Here is an 18,972-nt window from a genome sequence, read left to right as displayed (position 1 = left end):
TTTGTCATCACCCCCAGATACTTTAATGTATATTTTCTACAAAAAAGAATATTCTCTCGCATAACCACAACACAGCCATCTAAGTAAACACTTTAACATTGGCTTATTATTGCCATCTAATCCTCAGAATCCATTCACTGCCTGCTGTTGTCCAGATAATATCCATTATGGCAAAAGGATATGTAGTTCAGAATCATACGTTGTTGTGTTGCTTTAGTCTCCTTTGGGCCAGAGCAGCTTCTCCAGCCGTTCCTTTTTGAAGATGACAGGCCATGCTTTAGAATATCTGCATAAGTCTGATATTTCTCATGATTAGGTTCAGGTTAAGCATCTTTAGTTGGAGGACCAAGGCAGTGGTGCTGTAGTCCTCTCATTGCATCCTGTCAGGTGATGCACACTTTGATTTGCCCTGTTACTCACGGTGTTCGCTTTGATGTCTTCATTAAGGGGGTATCCGTGCTAGATAATTAAGTACTTTGTCAGCAGGTGCTTTCTAAAAATGCAGACAATCTGTTCCTCAGAATTCTTTCAATTTGTTCATATATGTATTTATATCTAGAAGGACTCATGTTTTCTTCTTCTCTTCAGTGTGTTATAATCAGTTACTTCAATTGTTTATTTGGAAGCTCAAATTGTGGGATTTGTTCAGTGCAAACTTCTTCAACGTGGCTTCTTTGCCTTTTTGACATGTCCCCATCATTCTTTGAATACAATCTAATTTTCAGCTTGGTTTCATAGCCCTGAAATTTGCTATTTCTTCATGGAACCCTGGTTCCTTTCAGTAAAGAATAGATTTAGAAGCCAAGATCTGGGCACTAGGTGTGCACACTGGTGTTGAGATGTTGTTCTTAAATCCTCTCAGGAGACAGAGCTAGGATATTTAGGAATGAGTGTGTGTGTGTGTGTGTGTGTGTGTGTGTGTGTGTATGTTATATGCATATTTATGCTGTGTTTACTTACTATTTAACAACTGAGTTCATTTTCACACTGATATCCTCGGTTCTAATCCAAGACCAGAGTTCTTTTTTTCTCCCTTTCCATATTTCTAACTTCCTTCTCCAACACTGAGAGACAGACCTGGCTTCCATTAAACTTCACATATTTATTATTTGATCACCCCCCGCCCCACCCCAGTCTGCACGCATGCTCCCTCACCCTATTTGGGTTCTGATATACCCTGCAGCCTTTCCTACTTGTGGATGTCCCCATGACCCTCAGAACATGGGTTGTGACACTCCAGACCAGCTTACCATCCACATTGGATGGCCTCATCACCCTACCAAAGCTCTGGCTTCTTGCTTGGAGTCTGACACTATGCTCTAGGACTCCCCCTTGTCCCCATGTAGTTGTCTTCCTCACCCCACTTGGGCTCTGACACCACACTCCAGGTGACCTTCACTCATGGATACTCATGGATTTCCTGTGTCAGGCCAACTGTCTATGCTGATGCCTTCCTCTTTCACCAGGTATGCCTCTGTGTGGATTTCCTCTTAGGCTTTCACAGCCCACGACTGTCTCCCCCCCCCCCCCGCCCCCACCATGGCTTGGATCCTACTCCGATTTTGACTCCTTTTTCCTTCAGTGTAGACACACTCTTCACCCTTTTGGGCTTTGTTGCCCCATGCCAGGCATCACCATCGGGAACCTTCTTATCCTGTTGAGACTCCTGGTTGTGTTTTTTGTTTTTTTGTTTTTTGTTTTGTTTTTTTTAAGGTAGGAAGAGACCTTGTCTTGTTTTGTAAGTGCTCTACAATATGCAGATGGTAAATGAAATTGCTTTAAATATATCCATGCATGAACCCTTTTATGGCTATATCATTTCCACAAAATAGGGTGGGGAGTTAGGTTGTAAAACAAGGGGGAAAGTAATAACAGGGCATCATCATTTTGGTGTTTGGCAGTTCCACTAGAAGCTTCCTCTTAAGGTTGGATGTTTACAGTGTAATTTAACAACTGTAGTATAAATTATGTTATTTTATTTATTTTTTTTTTAACGTTTATTTATTTTTGGGACAGAGAGAGACAGAGCATGAATGGGGGAGGGGCAGAGAGAGAGGGAGACACAGAATTGGAAACAGGCTCCAGGCTCTGAGCCATCAGCCCAGAGCCTGACGCGGGGCTCGAACTCACGGACCACGAGATCGTGACCTGGCTGAAGTCGGACGCTTAACCGACTGCGCCACCCAGGCGCCCCTAAATTATGTTATTTTATAAAACGTTTGCCTTAAAAATTTTCCAGTATCAGTTAAATTTTAGCCAACTCTTAGTTATTACACTGTGTAGACTATAAGAAGTAGTTGCCAATTAGAGAAAGAATATATTGTTGCAAAAGTTTGAAAGAGGAAAAATCTTCATAACTGCATTTTTAAAAATGAAATTCCTGGGGTGCCTGGGTGGCTCAAATGGGTAAGCATCCGACTTCGGCTCAGGTTACTATCTCACGGTTCATGAGTTCAAGCCTCGCTTTGGGCTTTGTGCTGACAGCTCAGAGCCTGGAGCCTGCTTCAGATTCTGGGTCTCCTTCTCTCTCTGCCCCTGCCCTGCTCATACTCTGTCTCTCTCTATCTCGAAAATAAGAATAAACACTTAAAAAAATTTTTTTTAATGAAGTAACTATTCCAGGTACATTTCGGTGCTCTTTCACTTTGTAAAGTAAAATGCAAAAGTAAAGTGAAAAGTAAAAAGTATGGTATTATTATTTTCAAAACTTTGAGGATTTAGGTAATATTTTATAATTACATGAAAATATAAATACATAAATAATATGTAAATTATATATATAATTTATATATTCCAATATGTATATTCCAAATTTCACAGCTTTAAAATTGTTTCTCTCAAATCAGAAACACTAGTGAAGTCTCCTCATGGAACCTACTTAGCATCTTTAAATATCACTAAGTGTCTTTTGGGTAACTAGTGCTTTAGTCCCTGGAGAGCAGTTACACTAAAGAGCCAGATGACTAGAGCTCAGCTGTGTAAATATATCCTGGTTGGCTGACATCTAAACTGGGACCTGATGGAAGTAAGGTATTAGATTATTACCGGACAGAAATTAGATTCTGTTGGTCACATGAGAAGGAAGTTCAGACAAGGATTAATATAGTGAAGCAGCTGTTGAAGAAGAAAGACCACAGAGAAGATGTTTTAATCAAGATGAATATGAAATCAGATTGAAGGATAAGGAAGACAAGGATTTGATCATGTGGGTTTTTCTAGCCAACGTCCTTTATCTTCCTCCCTGGACCTTGTATGCTTTAGGCATATACTCTTTTTGGTTTGTTTCTTTTCCTTTTGTTTCATGTGTATATATATTTTTATACTCTCAATTAGTGTATAAGCTTTTGTAAGGGAAGTGTTTAGTCATTCTTTTCTTTTTCCAATTTTACTGAGATATAATTGATACATAACATTGTATTAGTCTAAGGTATTAGCACAACATAGGATGTGATACATGTGTTTATTGCAAAATGATTTACCACAGTAAGTTTAGTTAACATCAGTCACCTCACATAGTTACACATATTTTTTCCTAATAAGAACTTTTAAGGTCTATTCTTTTAGCAACTTTTAAATCTACAGTACATTATTGTTAACTGTCATCATGCTGTACGTTGCATCCAGGATTTATTTATCTTTTAACTGGAAGTTTGTACCTTTTGACCACCTTCACACATTTCTTCCACTCCCCACCCTCACCTCTAGCAATGACCAATCTGTTCTCCATATCTATGAGTTCAGATTTTTGTAGATTTCACTTATAAGTAACATCATACAGTATTTTTCTTTCTCCTTCTGACTTATTCCACTTAGTGTAATGCCCTCAAGGTCCATTTGTGTTGTCACATGGCAAGATTTTCTTCTTTTTTCTGGATGAATAATAGTCCAGTGTGTGTGTGTGTGTGTGTGTGTGTGTGTGTGTGTGTGTGTGTATACCACATTTTCTTTATCCATTCGTCCATTGATGGACCCTTAGGTTGTTTGCCTGTCTTGGCTATTATAAAGAATCCTGCAGGGAACATGGAGTGCAGATATCTTTTTGCGATAGTGATTTCATTTTCTTCAGATAAATACCCAGGAGTGGAGTTGCTTGATCTTATGGTAATTCTATTTTTAATTTTTTGAGGAATAACTGTACTGTTTTTCCATGGTGGTTTTACCAGTTTACATTCCCACCCAAAGGACACAAGGGTCCCTTTTTCTCCACATCCTATTCCAGCATTTGTTATGCATTCTTTTTGTTATTGGACATTCTAACAGGTGTGAAATATCTCATTATGCTTTTGATTTGCATTTCCCTGATGATAGTGATGTTGACCACCTTTTCATGTACCTATTGGCCATTCGGATGTTTTCTTTGAAAGAAATCTCTAGTTCCTCAGCCCATTTTTTTTTTTTTAGTGTTTATTTATTTTTGAGAGAGAAAGAGAGCATGAGCAGGGGAGAGGCAGAGAGAGAGGAAGCACAGAATCTGAAGCAGACCCTAGGCTCTGAGCTGTCAGTACGGAGCCCAACGCGGGGCTCAAACTCAGGACTGCAAGAGCATGACCTGAGTTGAAGTCAGACACTTAACTAACTGAGCCACCCAGGCACCTCTTCTCAGCCCATTTTTAAATCAGATTGTTATTTGCTGTTAAATTGTATGAGTTCTTTAAATATTGAGTATATGATTTCTAAATATTTTCTCCTATCCCATAGATTGCCTATAATTTTTTGATGGATTTCTATGCAGAAGCTTTTTATTTTGATATAGTCCCACTTATTTATTGCTTTTGTTGCCTTTGCTTCTAGCAAAGGCAAAATCTTGTCAAGACTGTTTTAAGGAACTTATTCCTTATGTTTTCTTTTAAGATTTATAGTTTCAAGCTTTATCTTCAAGTCTTTATTTTGAGTTGATTTTTGTGTGTGATGTGAGATAATGATACAGTTTCATTCTTTCACATGTGACTGTCCAGTTTTCCCATCATCATTTATTAAACAGACTATCATCTCCCATGTGTATTCTTGGCTGTTTTGTCATAAATTAATTTACTGTATGTGTGGGTTTATTTCTGGGTTCTCTGTTCTGTTGATCTGTGTGTCTGTTTTTATGCCAATGCCATACTCTTTTGATTACTATAGCTTTGTAATATAATTTGAAATCAGGAAGTGTGATACCTCCAACTTTGTTTTTCTTTTCCAAGATTGCTTTGGCTTTGGAGTCTTCTATGGTTCCATACAAAGTTTAGGATTGTTTTTTTCTATTTCTGTGAAAAATGCCAATGGAATTTTGATAGAGGGTCACTTTGAATCTTTATTTATTTATTTATTTAATATAATTTATTGTTAGCTAACATACAGTGTATACAGTGTGCTCTTGGCTTCAGGAGTAGATTCCCGTGATTCATCACTTACATACAGCACCCAGTGCTCATCCCAATTTATGGACATTTTAACAGTATTTATTTCTGCCAATCTATGAGCATAAAATTCTTCCCATTTATTTTGTGTCTTTTTCAGTTTCTTTCATCAGTATCTTGTAGTTTTTAGTGTACAGGTACATCTTTCATCTCCTTGGATAAATTTATTCCTAGGTATTATGTTCTTTTTGAAGCAACTGTAAATAGAATTAAAAAAAAATCTTTTCTGATACTTTGTTGTTACTATGTAGAAATGGAACTGATTTCTTATATTGATTTGCATCCTGCAATTTTACTGAACTCGCTTTTTTTATGTTTGTTTATTTTTGAGAGAGAGGCAGAGAGAGCATGAGCAGGGGAGGGGCAGAGAGAGAGGGAGACACAGGATCCGAAGCAGTCTCCAGGCTCCGAGCTGTCCGCACAGAGCCCAATATGGGGCTTGAACTCAGGAACTGTGAGATCATGACCTGAACCGAAGTTGGATGCTTAATCTCAGTCTGAGCCACCCATGTGCCCCCAAATTCACTTATTCTAACAGTTTTTTGGTGGATTCTTTCAGTTTTTTATCTATATAATATCATCATCTGGAAGTAGAGATAGTTTTACTTCTCTTCCAATTTAGATGCCTTTTATTTCTTTTCTTTCTCTGGTTGGGATTTCCAAAACTATATTAAATAAAAGTGGTAAGAGTCAGATCCATGTCTTGTTCCTTATCTTAGAGAAGAAGCTTTTGGCTTTTCATTATTGAATATACTGTTAGCTGTGGGTTTGTCATATGTGGCCTTTATTGTGTTGACTAATGTTCTTTCTGTACTCAGTTTCTTGAGAGTTTTTGTCATGAATGGATGTTGAATTTTGTCAAATGCTTTTTTTTACATCTACTGAGATGATCCTATGATTTTTATCCTTTGTTTTGTTAATGTGTTGTATTACATTGATTTGCAGATATTGAACCACCCTTAAATCCCTGGAGTAGATCCCAATCTATCGTGCTGTATGATGCTTTTAATGTATTGTTAAATTTGGCTTGCTGATACTTTGTTGAGAATTTTTGCACCTGTGTTTATTAGAGATATTGACCTGTAATTTTCTTGTGGTGTCTTTGTCTGGCTTTGGTTTCAAGGTAATGCTGGCCTGGTAAAATGAGTTTGGAAGTGTTCCCTCCTCTTCTATTTTTTTGTAACATTTTGAGAAGAGTTAGTATTAATTTTTCTTTAAGTTTTGGTGACTTCACCAGCGAAGCCATCTGGTTCTGAACTTTTGTTTTTTGGGAGATTTCTTTGTTGTTGTCATTGTTTTGCTTTGTTTTGTTTTATTAGAGAGAGAAAGACTGGGGAAAGGACAGAGGGAGAGAGAATATTAATTAGGCTCATGCCCACTGGGACCCAGTCTCACAACCATGAGATCATGACTTGAGCTGAAATCAAGAGTCAGATGCTTAACTGACTGAGCCACCCAGGCACCCCGGGAGGTTTTTGATTACTGACTGGTGATTTGTCTGTTCAGATTTTCTATTCATGATTCAGTCCTGGTAGCTAGTATGTTTCTAGGACTTTATCTGTGTCTTCTAGGTTGTCCCATTTGTTAGCACATAATTGTTCCTGTTAATCTTATATGATCCTTTGTATCTGTTATATCTGTTGTAATGTCTCCTTTTTCATATCTAATTTTATTTATTTGAGTCCTTTCTCTTTTTTCTGGGTGGGTGGCACCTATTCTCTTCCACGTAGGTATGGACATTGAAGCTGACTCCATCTCCACCTTCACTCTGATGGCTTCTGATTAATCTGAGTGAATTATGGCAATCCCATTCCCCTGAGATGGGTTCAGGACTAGATATGTACCTAGTTCTGTCAGTGCTATCCATGGGACTATGTGCTGAGCAATTTGAGGTCTGAGATCTGAGAAAGATCACCTCTCTTCTAAAAAACATATATATAGGTAAAGATAAAGGAAAAGACGGTATTCTGACTCCTGAAACCACGACACTGGGAAATTTTTATGTTACAGTAAATACTAGATATTACCATTTAATTTATAATGCAGTGACTGATTAAATATACATCTTTAATGAGGGGAGGACATTGGTTAAATAATTTAAAAACTGTCAGTAGAGAATATATTTGGAAACCACAGGATATCCAACTATCAGTGTCTTGCTGTTGTACTTTTTAACCTAGCAGGATTTGTTTCAGGCTTCAGGAAGTTTGGACATAGCTACTTAGTGATGTTTCAGTTACCCTGATATGTTCTATTTGTCTGCTTCTCCATCCTTAGCTTTCATTGTCATGCTTGTTGCTTCATGGTTACAAAATGGCTGCAGCGCGTCCAAGGAGGAGGAAGGAGAAAGGCCAGTGGACAAAAAGGGCATGCCAGTTGAGTGGGCCTGCTTTTATCAGGAAAACCAAAGGTTTCCTGGAAACCCCTCTCTGAAACCTGGGGTGTTGTGTTTTATTTGCTGCTAAGTGCAGTGTATCAACTTTATCTTCCCTTCTCAAATTTAGTTTCAAATATGTTAGTTCAGTAACTTGTTTATTTTTTGCTTATGCTTTATCAACTAAATGTTAGACTCACTAGGTAAGACATTTAGTTTTCTTTTTCTAAAATTTGGGCTTCTGAGCTATAAATATGTAAATTTGTGCTAAGTTCATGCAAATTTTAATTTGAACCAGGCATTGTGGAAATTTTTAAATGAGTTTTGTTTTTCTTATGTAAAGTTTTTCTGTCTTAGGAAGAACAGAAAACCTATTGAACATTTGAACTGAACTCCATTATAAGAATTACAATACAAAATACCTCCTCTCAGGGTCCCTTTTGAGAACAGAGATTCAGTCCATTAAAAGAAAAAATGAGCAGTGTTTAAATTTAATATCTGATATTGCATTCAGGATTTAGCTGAGACTTAGCTGTTCTTAAATTACGTACTCAACTATTTTTTTTTTACATCATCCACCTCCCCCCACCTGTATCCTGTTCAGAGACGTATTTATTCTGGGTTACTGAGATAGATCATTGAGGTAAAAATTAAAAGGATAATTTAAGGCTGAAAGAAAATATGGTTCGAAATGAATTGCTGCAGGTAGCAGTGCGCGCTATAGACAAGGTAGAGCTGAACTTTAGAAGGAGTTAGGGACACATGGTGCAGTGGGGCAGTGAGTGGCCGCTGGGTAGTTGAGACAGGGTGAAATGCAGTTTTAAGTCTCTGTTCAGTGTTAGGGATTAGGCCTAGATTCACGGTGCACCTCAACTTAGGATTCTGGATCTAGGGTGGATGTGGAAGAATAGTTCTGAGCTAAATGCTAGTTTAAGTTCATCTCAGTCATTGGAGAAAATAAATGATGTCTTATATTTGTTGTACCCACCATATTCTCACCTGTTGTGACTAGAGGAGCGACTCGTCATAGGGGAGTAGGTAAAATGTGTATGCTTCCAGACTGTTTGGAAAGAAAGAACTAAGTAAATAAGTTATTGCACTAATATTTTTCGCTCTCCCATTTTTATGGTACATGACAGCATCTCTCCGAGAATATGACTTTTATCTTTCCTAATCTTATTATGCAGGAGGAGAGGAGTGGAAAACCAGGCTATTTTATTTCTGTGTCTCTCAATTAGGGAAGGAGGAAACTCATGAGTGAATCTAACAATTATGTTGCCACAGATTTTTTAATCCAGTTTTTTTTTAAGTTATTTACAGTTATTGTGGACGGTACTGCATGTTGAGGCTAATTGGAAACAGTGACCAGATTCTTAATCATTGTCAGGAAACTGCATTCAGAGAATGAGAAGAACACCCCCACTGGATGAATTGCAGCCACCACCATATCAGGATGACAGTGGTTCTCCCCATCTCTCATGTACGCCCTCAGAAATTGGGGACAGTAAATGTGAATTTTCCCACTGCAGCAACAGTCCACGATGCTCATATAACAAGTGCCCAAGTGAAGGAAGCACAGGTCACGAAATAGAAAGTTTTCATAATAAAGGATATGAAGAAGACGTTCCAAGTGACAGCACTGCAGTCCTGAGCCCAGAAGTAAGTAAAAAAGCACATAGAGTTTTTTAAATGGACGTTATTGGAGGATAATAATCCTGTGCTTCTCTTCTTGGTAAGACGGTTTCATCACTGTCCTTGTCCTTTGTGGCTTAAGGTACCCGTGTTCTCCTTGATCTAATCTTGATCCAGCAGACATGTCAGGACTGTCTCGACCATCCTTCACCCACCCCACCCCCTTTTCCCCAAAAGGAGGATGCGTAGCTAAAAATGAGAGCAATACACAAGATACTGGAAAAGTGTCTTCCCCAGGTTTCCACCTCAAGATAGGTCTTTTTTATTTTAACATTGTATACCAAACATTCTGGAATTACCTGTTTCTTCCATCTTGAGGCTCCTGTTATGTGTTTTTTATTTTTAAACTTCTTTTAGTTTGGATATTTTTACTTCTGGGAGGTTGCTCACTGATGTTTTATAGGTTTTTCAAAAATGATGTTTTTGCGTTTTTATGTGATGGAATATGGAAGGGAAGAGTGATGTTCAGCTTTATTAACAACATTTGGATTCATGGCATCACTCAGAGTTGTTGGTTGTGTTTTAAGTTATTTCCTATTTTGAAGCAAAAAAGTGAAAATGACAACAAAAATACATGTGTTGAACTTTTGAAGTCTTTCCATGTTCTTAAAAGGATTTGTTTTAATCTTTCAACAATGATGAACACTGTAATAGTAATTTGAGCTTTCCATTAGGTACTATGTACTTTTAGGACTTACTTTCTTTTAGACTACAGCTTTTTACAACTTTTGTCCCAAACAGCATTTCATAGTAGTACTCTAGTTATGTCAGTGTTCTCACTAGGTGAATTCCATATACTGCCAAAATTAAATAATGGAAGTAGAGCCATGAACAGAATTCCCACAATTTTAAGTTTTTCTTACATAATTTCTAAAAACACGTGCTATCTGTCACTATGTTTCTACTATTTCTAGTATTCTAATATAATATCTAATTTAGAAGAAAATTCCACATTGGAATTTTAAGTTTAACACGTCCGTATTTCATGGTTTTCCGCAAAGACTATTTCTTTGTGCTCTGTGCATGAACAAATTTGAGACCACTGTTTTGTAGGTTTACACACTGGATAGATAGCCAACAAGTTAATGGAGGAGCCTGGATTGTGGAGTTAACAATAACAATATCAGTCAACAGTTGTGCCAGAAATTTTGCTATAAGCTTTATAGTCAGCTCAGTTAATTTTAGCAACCTCATCTTCAGGAAGTTATTTCCATTTTACAAATGAAAATATTAAGACTCAGAGAGTTAAGCAGTTTGCCCACATACAAGCACCTATTAGATGGTAGAACTGTAATGCAAACCCAGGTCTGTCTGACTGCAAAAGCAGTGCTCTTAACAGCTATATTCTGTTGCCCTTCTTGACCTAAATCGTTGTGTGGGAAATTACTTTGATCATTGGCATGGTACCCTCCCTTGCCTGGTACCCTACCAGGCAAGCTGTTTCAGAGAACTCACGGACCAAATTCAGATGCTCAGATCACGTGTGTGTGTGTGTGTGTGTGTGTGCGTGTGTGTGTGTGTGCATGCACATGTGTTTTAACCTATTTCTTTTTTTTCTTTTTTTTTAATTATGAAATTTATTGTCAAATTGGTTTCCATAGAACACCCAGTGCTCATCCCAAAAGGTGCCCTCCTCAATACCCATCACCCACCCTCCCCTCCCTCCCACCCCCCCCCCCAACCCTCGGTTTATTCTCAGTTTTTAGGAGTCTTAACCTATTTCAAATATAATGTAAGAAGAGGAGCAAGGTGAGGTAGGTTAACACACTTAGAATAGGATGCCAGTAGGTACAGGTGGTAGGAATACACTATGTAAGCCTTGGTTTAAGTAATGCCCAAGTGGCCTATGTCACTCTTTCTGCCCCATCAGTGTTCCCTATATACGGTTGTAGTAACAGGGACAAGAGTTGAGTTTTTTTGTTTTTGTTTTTTTTTTTAAAGTAATCTGTACACCCAGCGTGGAGCTTGTACTCACAGCCGCCAGATCAGGACTTGTATACTCCACCAGCTGAGCCAGCCAGGCACCCCAAGAGTTGAGATGTAAACAACAGTGCCAGGGGCCAAAAACATATACTTGTTTTCTGGGAGAGATGCAGGGACAATTACTCCTGTCATCAGTAAAACTTGCCAGTTAGCCTACTAAATCAACCTAGGCTCTATTTCCATTAAGGAACACATGGGTGACAGAGCTTTAGCTCAGAGGTGACATGATCATGGCTTGGGCCTTACATTCCTTCCTTTAGGCAGTACTCATTTGTTCTATTATATTTTTGATTCATTATGTCTGTCTTTGGCATATCTTCCAAGTTATTAATTTAGTTACTATCTGTATTTACTGTATCTTCTGAATTTTGCCTCTCAGATTACTTCCTTATTAATTATTTATAGTTAACACAGGCGTTGAGTTTTGCCCATATTTCAGAAGCTGCCAGCTTGCTGTCTGTTGACACTTAGTCTCTTCTATCCTGCTTGTTTTTGTGTCTCTGTAGCAGAATTGAATATATTCAGACTCTACAGCAAGTGCATGTTGTATCAATATCTAGATGCTTTTATAGCCTCTGTTAGTATAAAGTCCACTCTTGTGTTTTTTCAAATTTATTTTGCTTTCTACTGTTCCTTTAATAGATACTATTTATCAAATAGAAAAGTCTTACTTTCCTCTTCATTTAATTCAGGGCATAGCTATGTTAGTGCCCATCTACACACACAACTGAACTGGGATAGGAGTGAGGGTTCCAGTGAGGGTTCCCTGGCAAGAAGGTCAAAAACTCTACTGATGACCTTTTACTAGCTGACAGTCATTCAAATGTAGACACCTTGAAAGGAGGGATTATTTTCTAGTAGCCTGTTTAGAGAACACAAATAGTAACTTTTGTCTATAAAGGTCCACCCTTTTAACCCTCTCTGGGACGTTACGAAATTTTTTACTGCCTTGTAAATCTTAGTATTAAGATACTATTTTAGAAATTATTTCATTGAAAAATCAAAGCCATGTAATTAATCATCTTTGATTGCCAATTATGAAGTGGCATACGTTAAAACATTTTGCTCTAGATTGTCAATTTTTTTTGACAGAATAAGAATATGTTTATCCTGATTTCATCATATTCCATTAAAAAAAAAAAAAGCCGAATCCTTCTCTAAGAGTCTGTTCCCTCTCCCTAAGTGTTGTTCTTCATTTCTTCTTTTTTTTTCATACATGGTACCAAGCAGGGTCACCCATAGGTAGACATCTAAGATTTATATGTAAAAGACCTGAGTATTTTTGGTTCTCTGCTGAGTCTTCCCCAACTAAAATACAGCCTGGCACATGGTTAGTACAACAGTTAGAGTTTGTGTTCAGCTGCTTTAACAAGAGACCAATATGATGGCTAAAAACCACAGAAGATTGTCTTTCATTTAACGACAGTCTAGGGGAGTAGGTGGCTTCACTCTACATCATTAAGGGGCTTGGGGAGGGGGGCGGGCAGGGCGGAAGTTTGTTTTTTTGTCACTCTGCCGTCCCCTGGAGTATTTGTCTTAGTCCACATGGTCCAAGCAGAGCCACCCATCCTACCTGCGTATCTGCTGGTGGGAAGCCTGACAAAAAAAGAGAGTGAAGGTCAAGTAATTTCCTCTATAAACCTAATCTGGATGTTTCAGACATAACCCTGCTTGTCTCCCACTGACCAAAGCCAAGTCTCATGAGCATAGCTGCCACAAGGAAAGTTTTGAAGGGCAGTCTCTTGCGGGACAGTGTGTTTCTGCCTCAACTCTGGTAGCCCTTCTCAGAAATGCAAAAAGGGAAGAATGGGACTAGTAGGAGTGGCTGCTACCATAGGCACCAAGGACACGTTCAGAAGCAGAAAATTATAAAATTGGTCCACATTTTAAAATGTCCATCATTTTAAGATGTTTAAGACTTGTTAAAATGCTTGAAGGGACAAAGTGGTGTCGTTGAAAGGCCAGAGACCTGGGTTTGGCACAGTCGGTAAGTAGCCAACCCTCTTGTTACATTCCAGGGACTTAGGCTGGCAGGAATTTGAGACAATTCTGGGTAAAACAGGTACAGCTTCTTCCAGCCTCATCATTAAAATGTACAGTTTTGGTCTTTCTGGAAGTTTTGAAATGTGTAGTCAGCGATTTTCAACAGTAACCTCAGAAAATAATACGTAGTTTTAAATTGAGGTTAAAAATTAAAGTGTAAATTATGTATGTGTTATGGAAAATAAGTATTTGGCCACAAGTATTTTTGAGGCCTCTGTATTTATACTTTCATATTTCCCATTTCCCTTGATTTCCAAGCCTCAAGGTGCTTACACTCTGTTACAGATGGGGTGTTTTAGAACAAACTTTCCAAAGGGGACCAAATTTTTCAATGGCATTATGCTTGTATTCATTATCTTTCTATCCGGCCTAATATTGAGCTGTCAGTTGCATTGTTTATAATGTTGAAAGTGCAATTTGGTAGTTTCCTACGAAAGGAAGAGAGATACATCTTGAAGCATGTATTTTTAATTATAAAAACATATCCAACTTTCTCAAAATTGTGATGGGGAATACTAAATTCTTTGTCTGTATTATGATAAGCTTTTGAGTTTAACCTACCACGTTTACTCCTCTGACCTTGTGGAGTAGCTTTTGATCATAGTTGACTGTTACTTATTATTACCTTCTTTGTGACAGTTTTCACATCCTCCTCCTAAAGCAGTATCAGATGTTTATTTACATGCTCGATTAAATACTAGAGTTAAGAACTGAAAACATTTGAATTTGCTTTTCTTAGGATATGTCAGCTCAAGGATCATCTTCACAGCTTCCCAAACCTTTTGATCCTGAGCCAGAAGCTAAATATGGCACATTGGATGTGACTTTTGACTATGACTCACAAGAACAGAAGCTTCTGGTAACAGTGACAGCTGTCACCGATATCCCAACATATAACAGGACAGGTGGCAACTCATGGCAAGTACACCTTGTTCTTCTACCTATAAAGAAGCAGAGAGCAAAAACCAGCATCCAGAGAGGACCATGCCCTGTCTTCACAGAGACATTCAAGTTCAATCATGTTGAATCCGAGATGATTGGAAATTACGCAGTTCGGTTTAGACTGTATGGTGTGCACCGTATGAAAAAGGAAAAGATTGTGGGGGAAAAGATTTTTTATTTGACGAAATTGAATCTTCAAGGGAAAATGTCACTACCTGTGATATTGGAACCTTCTTACAATCATTCTGTGAGTATCTGATCAAATAGCATGACTATGCTTTATGTCGTGATATATAACGTAGAGAGTTTTTAAAATCCATTATCAGTCCAGCCACTTTTTCAGTCTTTTTTAAATGCAATAATCATGCCTTTACAAAATTTCTAAGCCCTGGATAGGTAGGTCTAATTTTTTCTCATTCTAGAAAAGTTGCCCTTGAAGATTATATGTGACTTATGTATTTTATTTAATCCTTCACAGAGTCCAGTCCAATGTCTTACACATTTGTTCCTGTGTTAAATATTTATTAGATGGTTGATTATGACATCAAACGAACTCCATGCAGATTTTATTGTTTCCTTTCCAGGTTAAAACTAAGTGGTACAGTAAGATCTAGCCCCGTATCTTGTTTAATATGCCACAGATATCATTTGCTTTTATAGAATATGTACTGCTGCCCAGGTCATGGCTAATTATCTTTCCAGAACTGCTATGAAATTATTTTTAAAGGTTCAAAAGAAAATCTGGCCTTGTTATACTCTGTACCCTTTCTAAACAAAGGTTTTGCAGTAGTTTGGGGAGAATACTTCAGTTTCGTCTATGAGCTAGTATCCCTTTTCCCTTTTTTGCTCCAGGTTCTGATCACATATAAGTCTCTCTCCCTCTCTCCCTCCATATTTTTAAGTAAATTCCCGCAAGACATTGCAAATCACAGGAGAGTTGACCTGCTTCTTTAAACCGGAGATACATTATGTCACATACTTATTTAGATTATGAGAAAATCTGTGATATGCTGTAAGTGTAAATTACAGATTGTATTTATTCCTCTCTACTATATTGAATTAAAAGCATTTTTGTAATATAAATACAGAGATTTTAGAATGGATGTTTATTTTTAAATAAAGGTATAATATTTGAGGGTTGTTTTTAAGCTTTTAAAGGGTGTAAGCATAAGTTCAAGATCAGAGAATTTATACCAGGAAGCATTGGATCTTATAGGACCCTCATTCACATTAGATTTTTTTTTCACCATACCATTTCAGCTGGATGATTTCAACATTTTTAAAACCAAAGGCCATAGTAAGTATAGTGTATCCCTGCGGGTTTGTAGGATACTGTTTAGCCTTTATTGATAACTTGTTACAATTTTAAATTGCAGAATTACCACTGTGGGGAAATGTCCCTTTTAAAAATATAATATCAGCAGTTTATCAGAGGAGAGAGAAAAGAAGTCCAGGCAGTATTTCAGAGTTGGAAAAAGCAGTTTTTTATAAAATTGAATATTTGGCAGTTCTTAATAGGATTGTAAACTTTTTCATGATTTGGTCTGAGTGATGACTAGTTAATCTGTGAAAACACATTCTTATAGAGAAATATACCTGATTTAAATTGGAAGAGAATGACCGTATCATCATGAGGTATGTATTTTGTATTTATTTACTTCAAATGATCCATTTCCAACTCTGTGTTAATTATATTCATTTCACAAACAAAATGAAGCAACAGAAAATAATATGGTTTCATCTCTGGTCCAACTAAATTATTTCTGTATATACCTACATTACATGTATTGGCTTGTAGTCCTTGATTCTATATTTCTGACAACCAGTACAGTAAATTTCTGAAGCATGTTCCCAGAAAGAAAAAAGTGCTAGACAAATAGCTTCTAAGAATCTGACTAGAACTGTCCACTGCTCTGGGAGAATTTTTTCTCTACACTGCCACCCTTTTCAGATTTACTGCCTGTGTTTAATTGTTCCTCTCTCTTTCCATCTTTCCCGTTCCACCTTCTCTAAATCCAAAATATTTTGGCTTCTGTGCCAAAAACAATTTAGCACACCACAATTTTGAGGTCAAGACTCATAATTCTATCAGTTGTCTTGTCAGAACAATAAAATACTCCTAGAATGTTTGTGTTCTGTATGTGCTACAGTCTTTATGTTCTCTTTGCTTAAGTTTTGATACTAACCGTATAGAAAAATCATGTGATTATAGATTACGTGGGTGATTTTAGCTTTAATTTTATAAGATGTAATAATAAATGAGTGAGAAGTTCTCATAATTAAACAATTTATTCTTGTAGCTTTTGAATAATTACTTGATGTCATTGCAAGAATATTAATTAGCCTTTAGGTAAAGGACAGTTTTAAGATATTCAAAAATTGATATACTATGATTAAACATATTTGCAGTTTAATAACAGTTTACTTTTATGGGTAATAATAGAAAAACAGAATTCTACAATGGAAAATTTAACTTTATATTCAGGAACTGATCAAATCAGTACATTGAGAGAAAAAATGATTACTATCACCGGATGACTGAGAACTAAACCCTGAGTTTCCCTGAGGGGAGAATTTAAGTTGAACTTTAAGATAAAGATTCGGTTTGATCACTGAATGATAGAAAACATACAGAGTTGAAAAGCATGAGTCCTTTGTACTAACTAGCTGTGGCTGTAACTTTGGATAAATTATCTAATCACTTTGGGCATCAGGTTTCTTAATACTAAAATGAGGGAATTAAACTAAATGTCCCATCTATCTCTGACATTATGATTCTACTAATATATTTTGGGAAAGGCATTAGGTAAGAACAGAAATGGGTGGAATTTAGATGCATTTGGTGTGCTAAATATATGACATTTTGTTTGGATATTTATTATGGTTTCTCACTCCTCCATATATTTTCAACTGTCTTCTAATGTCTGAGAAAGTCCCAACTAATAGTCCCACCTCCCTGAGGGCAAGTTCACTTTCCCAGCCTGACTGGTAGCTCGGGCAGAGCCACGCTCACGAGGCGCTCTAGTCCTATTCGTGTCCAGGAAACCTCAGTACAGACTGAACAGAGAAGCAGGGGCTGCGCTCACATCATGTTTGCAGGGGCTGATGGTGGAGGAATCTGATACTCAGAGTCCGTAGTAATTCTGAATTAGCTTTGCTGGTGCAGAAATAGTATGGTGCTAGACAGTGACTGTTGCAGGAGAGAAGAGACCTTGGCACATGAGTGTCCATGGGGAGCAGTGGCACAATTTCCTCACCGGGCCAGTTCTGCAGCATAGTTTTAGTTTTTGTTCTTGAGAAGCGTACCCATAAGCCTATTCTCTAGTCATCCTGATTCCCTTAATAAATTACTCTTCCGTTTAATGTTAGCTTCCAGTGTTTTCAGATAAGAACCCTGACTGACAAATGTTGAAATAGCCATATGGTTGATTATTTAGTTGTTTTAGTCATCTCTGAAGCCAGACTCAACAGCTAGAATGTTATCAGTTACCCTTCCTGCCCCGGTGTACCCCTCTTACTGGAACTTTTCTCATGTACTCATCTTTGTTCGTATGGCACTCTTTCCTGGTATATAACCCCAGCTACTTTCTTCACCTGCATCTTTAACGCCATATTACTCTGTATAACAGTTGCCTGGAATGGCATCTCCCCCCCACACACACTTTAAAAAAATTTTTTTTTTATTTTTGAGAGAGAGAGACAGAGCACGAACAGGGAAGGGGCAGAGAGAGAGGGAGACACAGAATCCAAAGCAAGCTCCAGGCTCTGAGCTGTCAGCAAAGAGCCCAATGCGGGGCTCGAATTCACAGACAGTGAAATTATGACCTGAGCCAAAGTCAGGCACACAACCGACTGAGCCACCCAGGCACCCCACCTCTCCCCCTTTCTTAATTCCAGTTGTATTTCTCATTCAGCTACTAGATTTCTTAATAATATTAGATTTTTTATTATGATTTATTAATAATGAGACTTTGTTCTTTCTCTCACAACCCTTCCTATACAGACACTATTTAGCATAATGTATGCAGTGTGACCAGCTAGGAAATGGGGACTTCAGTCCTATAGCTGCAAAGCACTGAATTCAGCTACCACCTTGAATGAGCTTAGAAGTAGATTCTTGGCCAGAGCCTCCGGATAATAGCCCAGCCCAGCTGAAACTTTGATTTCAGTCTCGTGAGACCCTAAGTAGAGAATCCAGCTGAGCTCATTTGGACTTCCTACCACAGAAAGTGTGTTGAAACTTAAGCTTTAGCAATAGAGGGCGCTTAACATGTGCCTTGACATCTGTGTTCCATTCAGTCTGGCTCCATGTCATATTTCTGTGTGAATGCATAGCATCTATAGTAAGTAGACGTGGGAGTGGGTGGGCTTGTCTCCGAGGGAAGGAGATCCTCAGGAACTCCTAGACTTAAAGACTGGAGAAAGGAGGGGTAAGGTAGGAAGAAAGAAATACTAAAATATCCCAAGAGCCAAGAATCAGTTATGAAGGAAGGAATAATTAACTTTGTCAAATGCTACTAATGGAACCAATAATCTAAG

At 37.7% G+C, this 18,972-nt stretch overlaps 1 protein-coding gene across 3 annotated transcripts in view; it reads left to right on the top strand.

Moving 5' to 3' along the window:
- The window catches only part of SYT14 (synaptotagmin 14), a 218,226-nt gene that overhangs the window by 141,225 nt on the left and 58,029 nt on the right, over positions 1-18,972 (top strand). For all 3 annotated transcript variants that reach the window (XM_047841636.1, XM_047841637.1, XM_047841634.1), the window contains 2 exons: positions 9,161-9,432; positions 14,231-14,680. In XM_047841636.1, coding sequence (XP_047697592.1) covers positions 9,161-9,432; positions 14,231-14,680 — 722 coding nt within the window. The remainder of the gene's footprint in view (positions 1-9,160; positions 9,433-14,230; positions 14,681-18,972) is intronic.

Source organism: Prionailurus viverrinus, chromosome F1 (genome assembly GCF_022837055.1).
Source record: "Prionailurus viverrinus isolate Anna chromosome F1, UM_Priviv_1.0, whole genome shotgun sequence".
Taxonomy (NCBI): domain Eukaryota; kingdom Metazoa; phylum Chordata; class Mammalia; order Carnivora; family Felidae; genus Prionailurus; species Prionailurus viverrinus.
The sequence above is the reverse complement of the archived record's forward strand: the minus strand, read 5'-3'. Positions and strand labels throughout refer to the sequence as shown.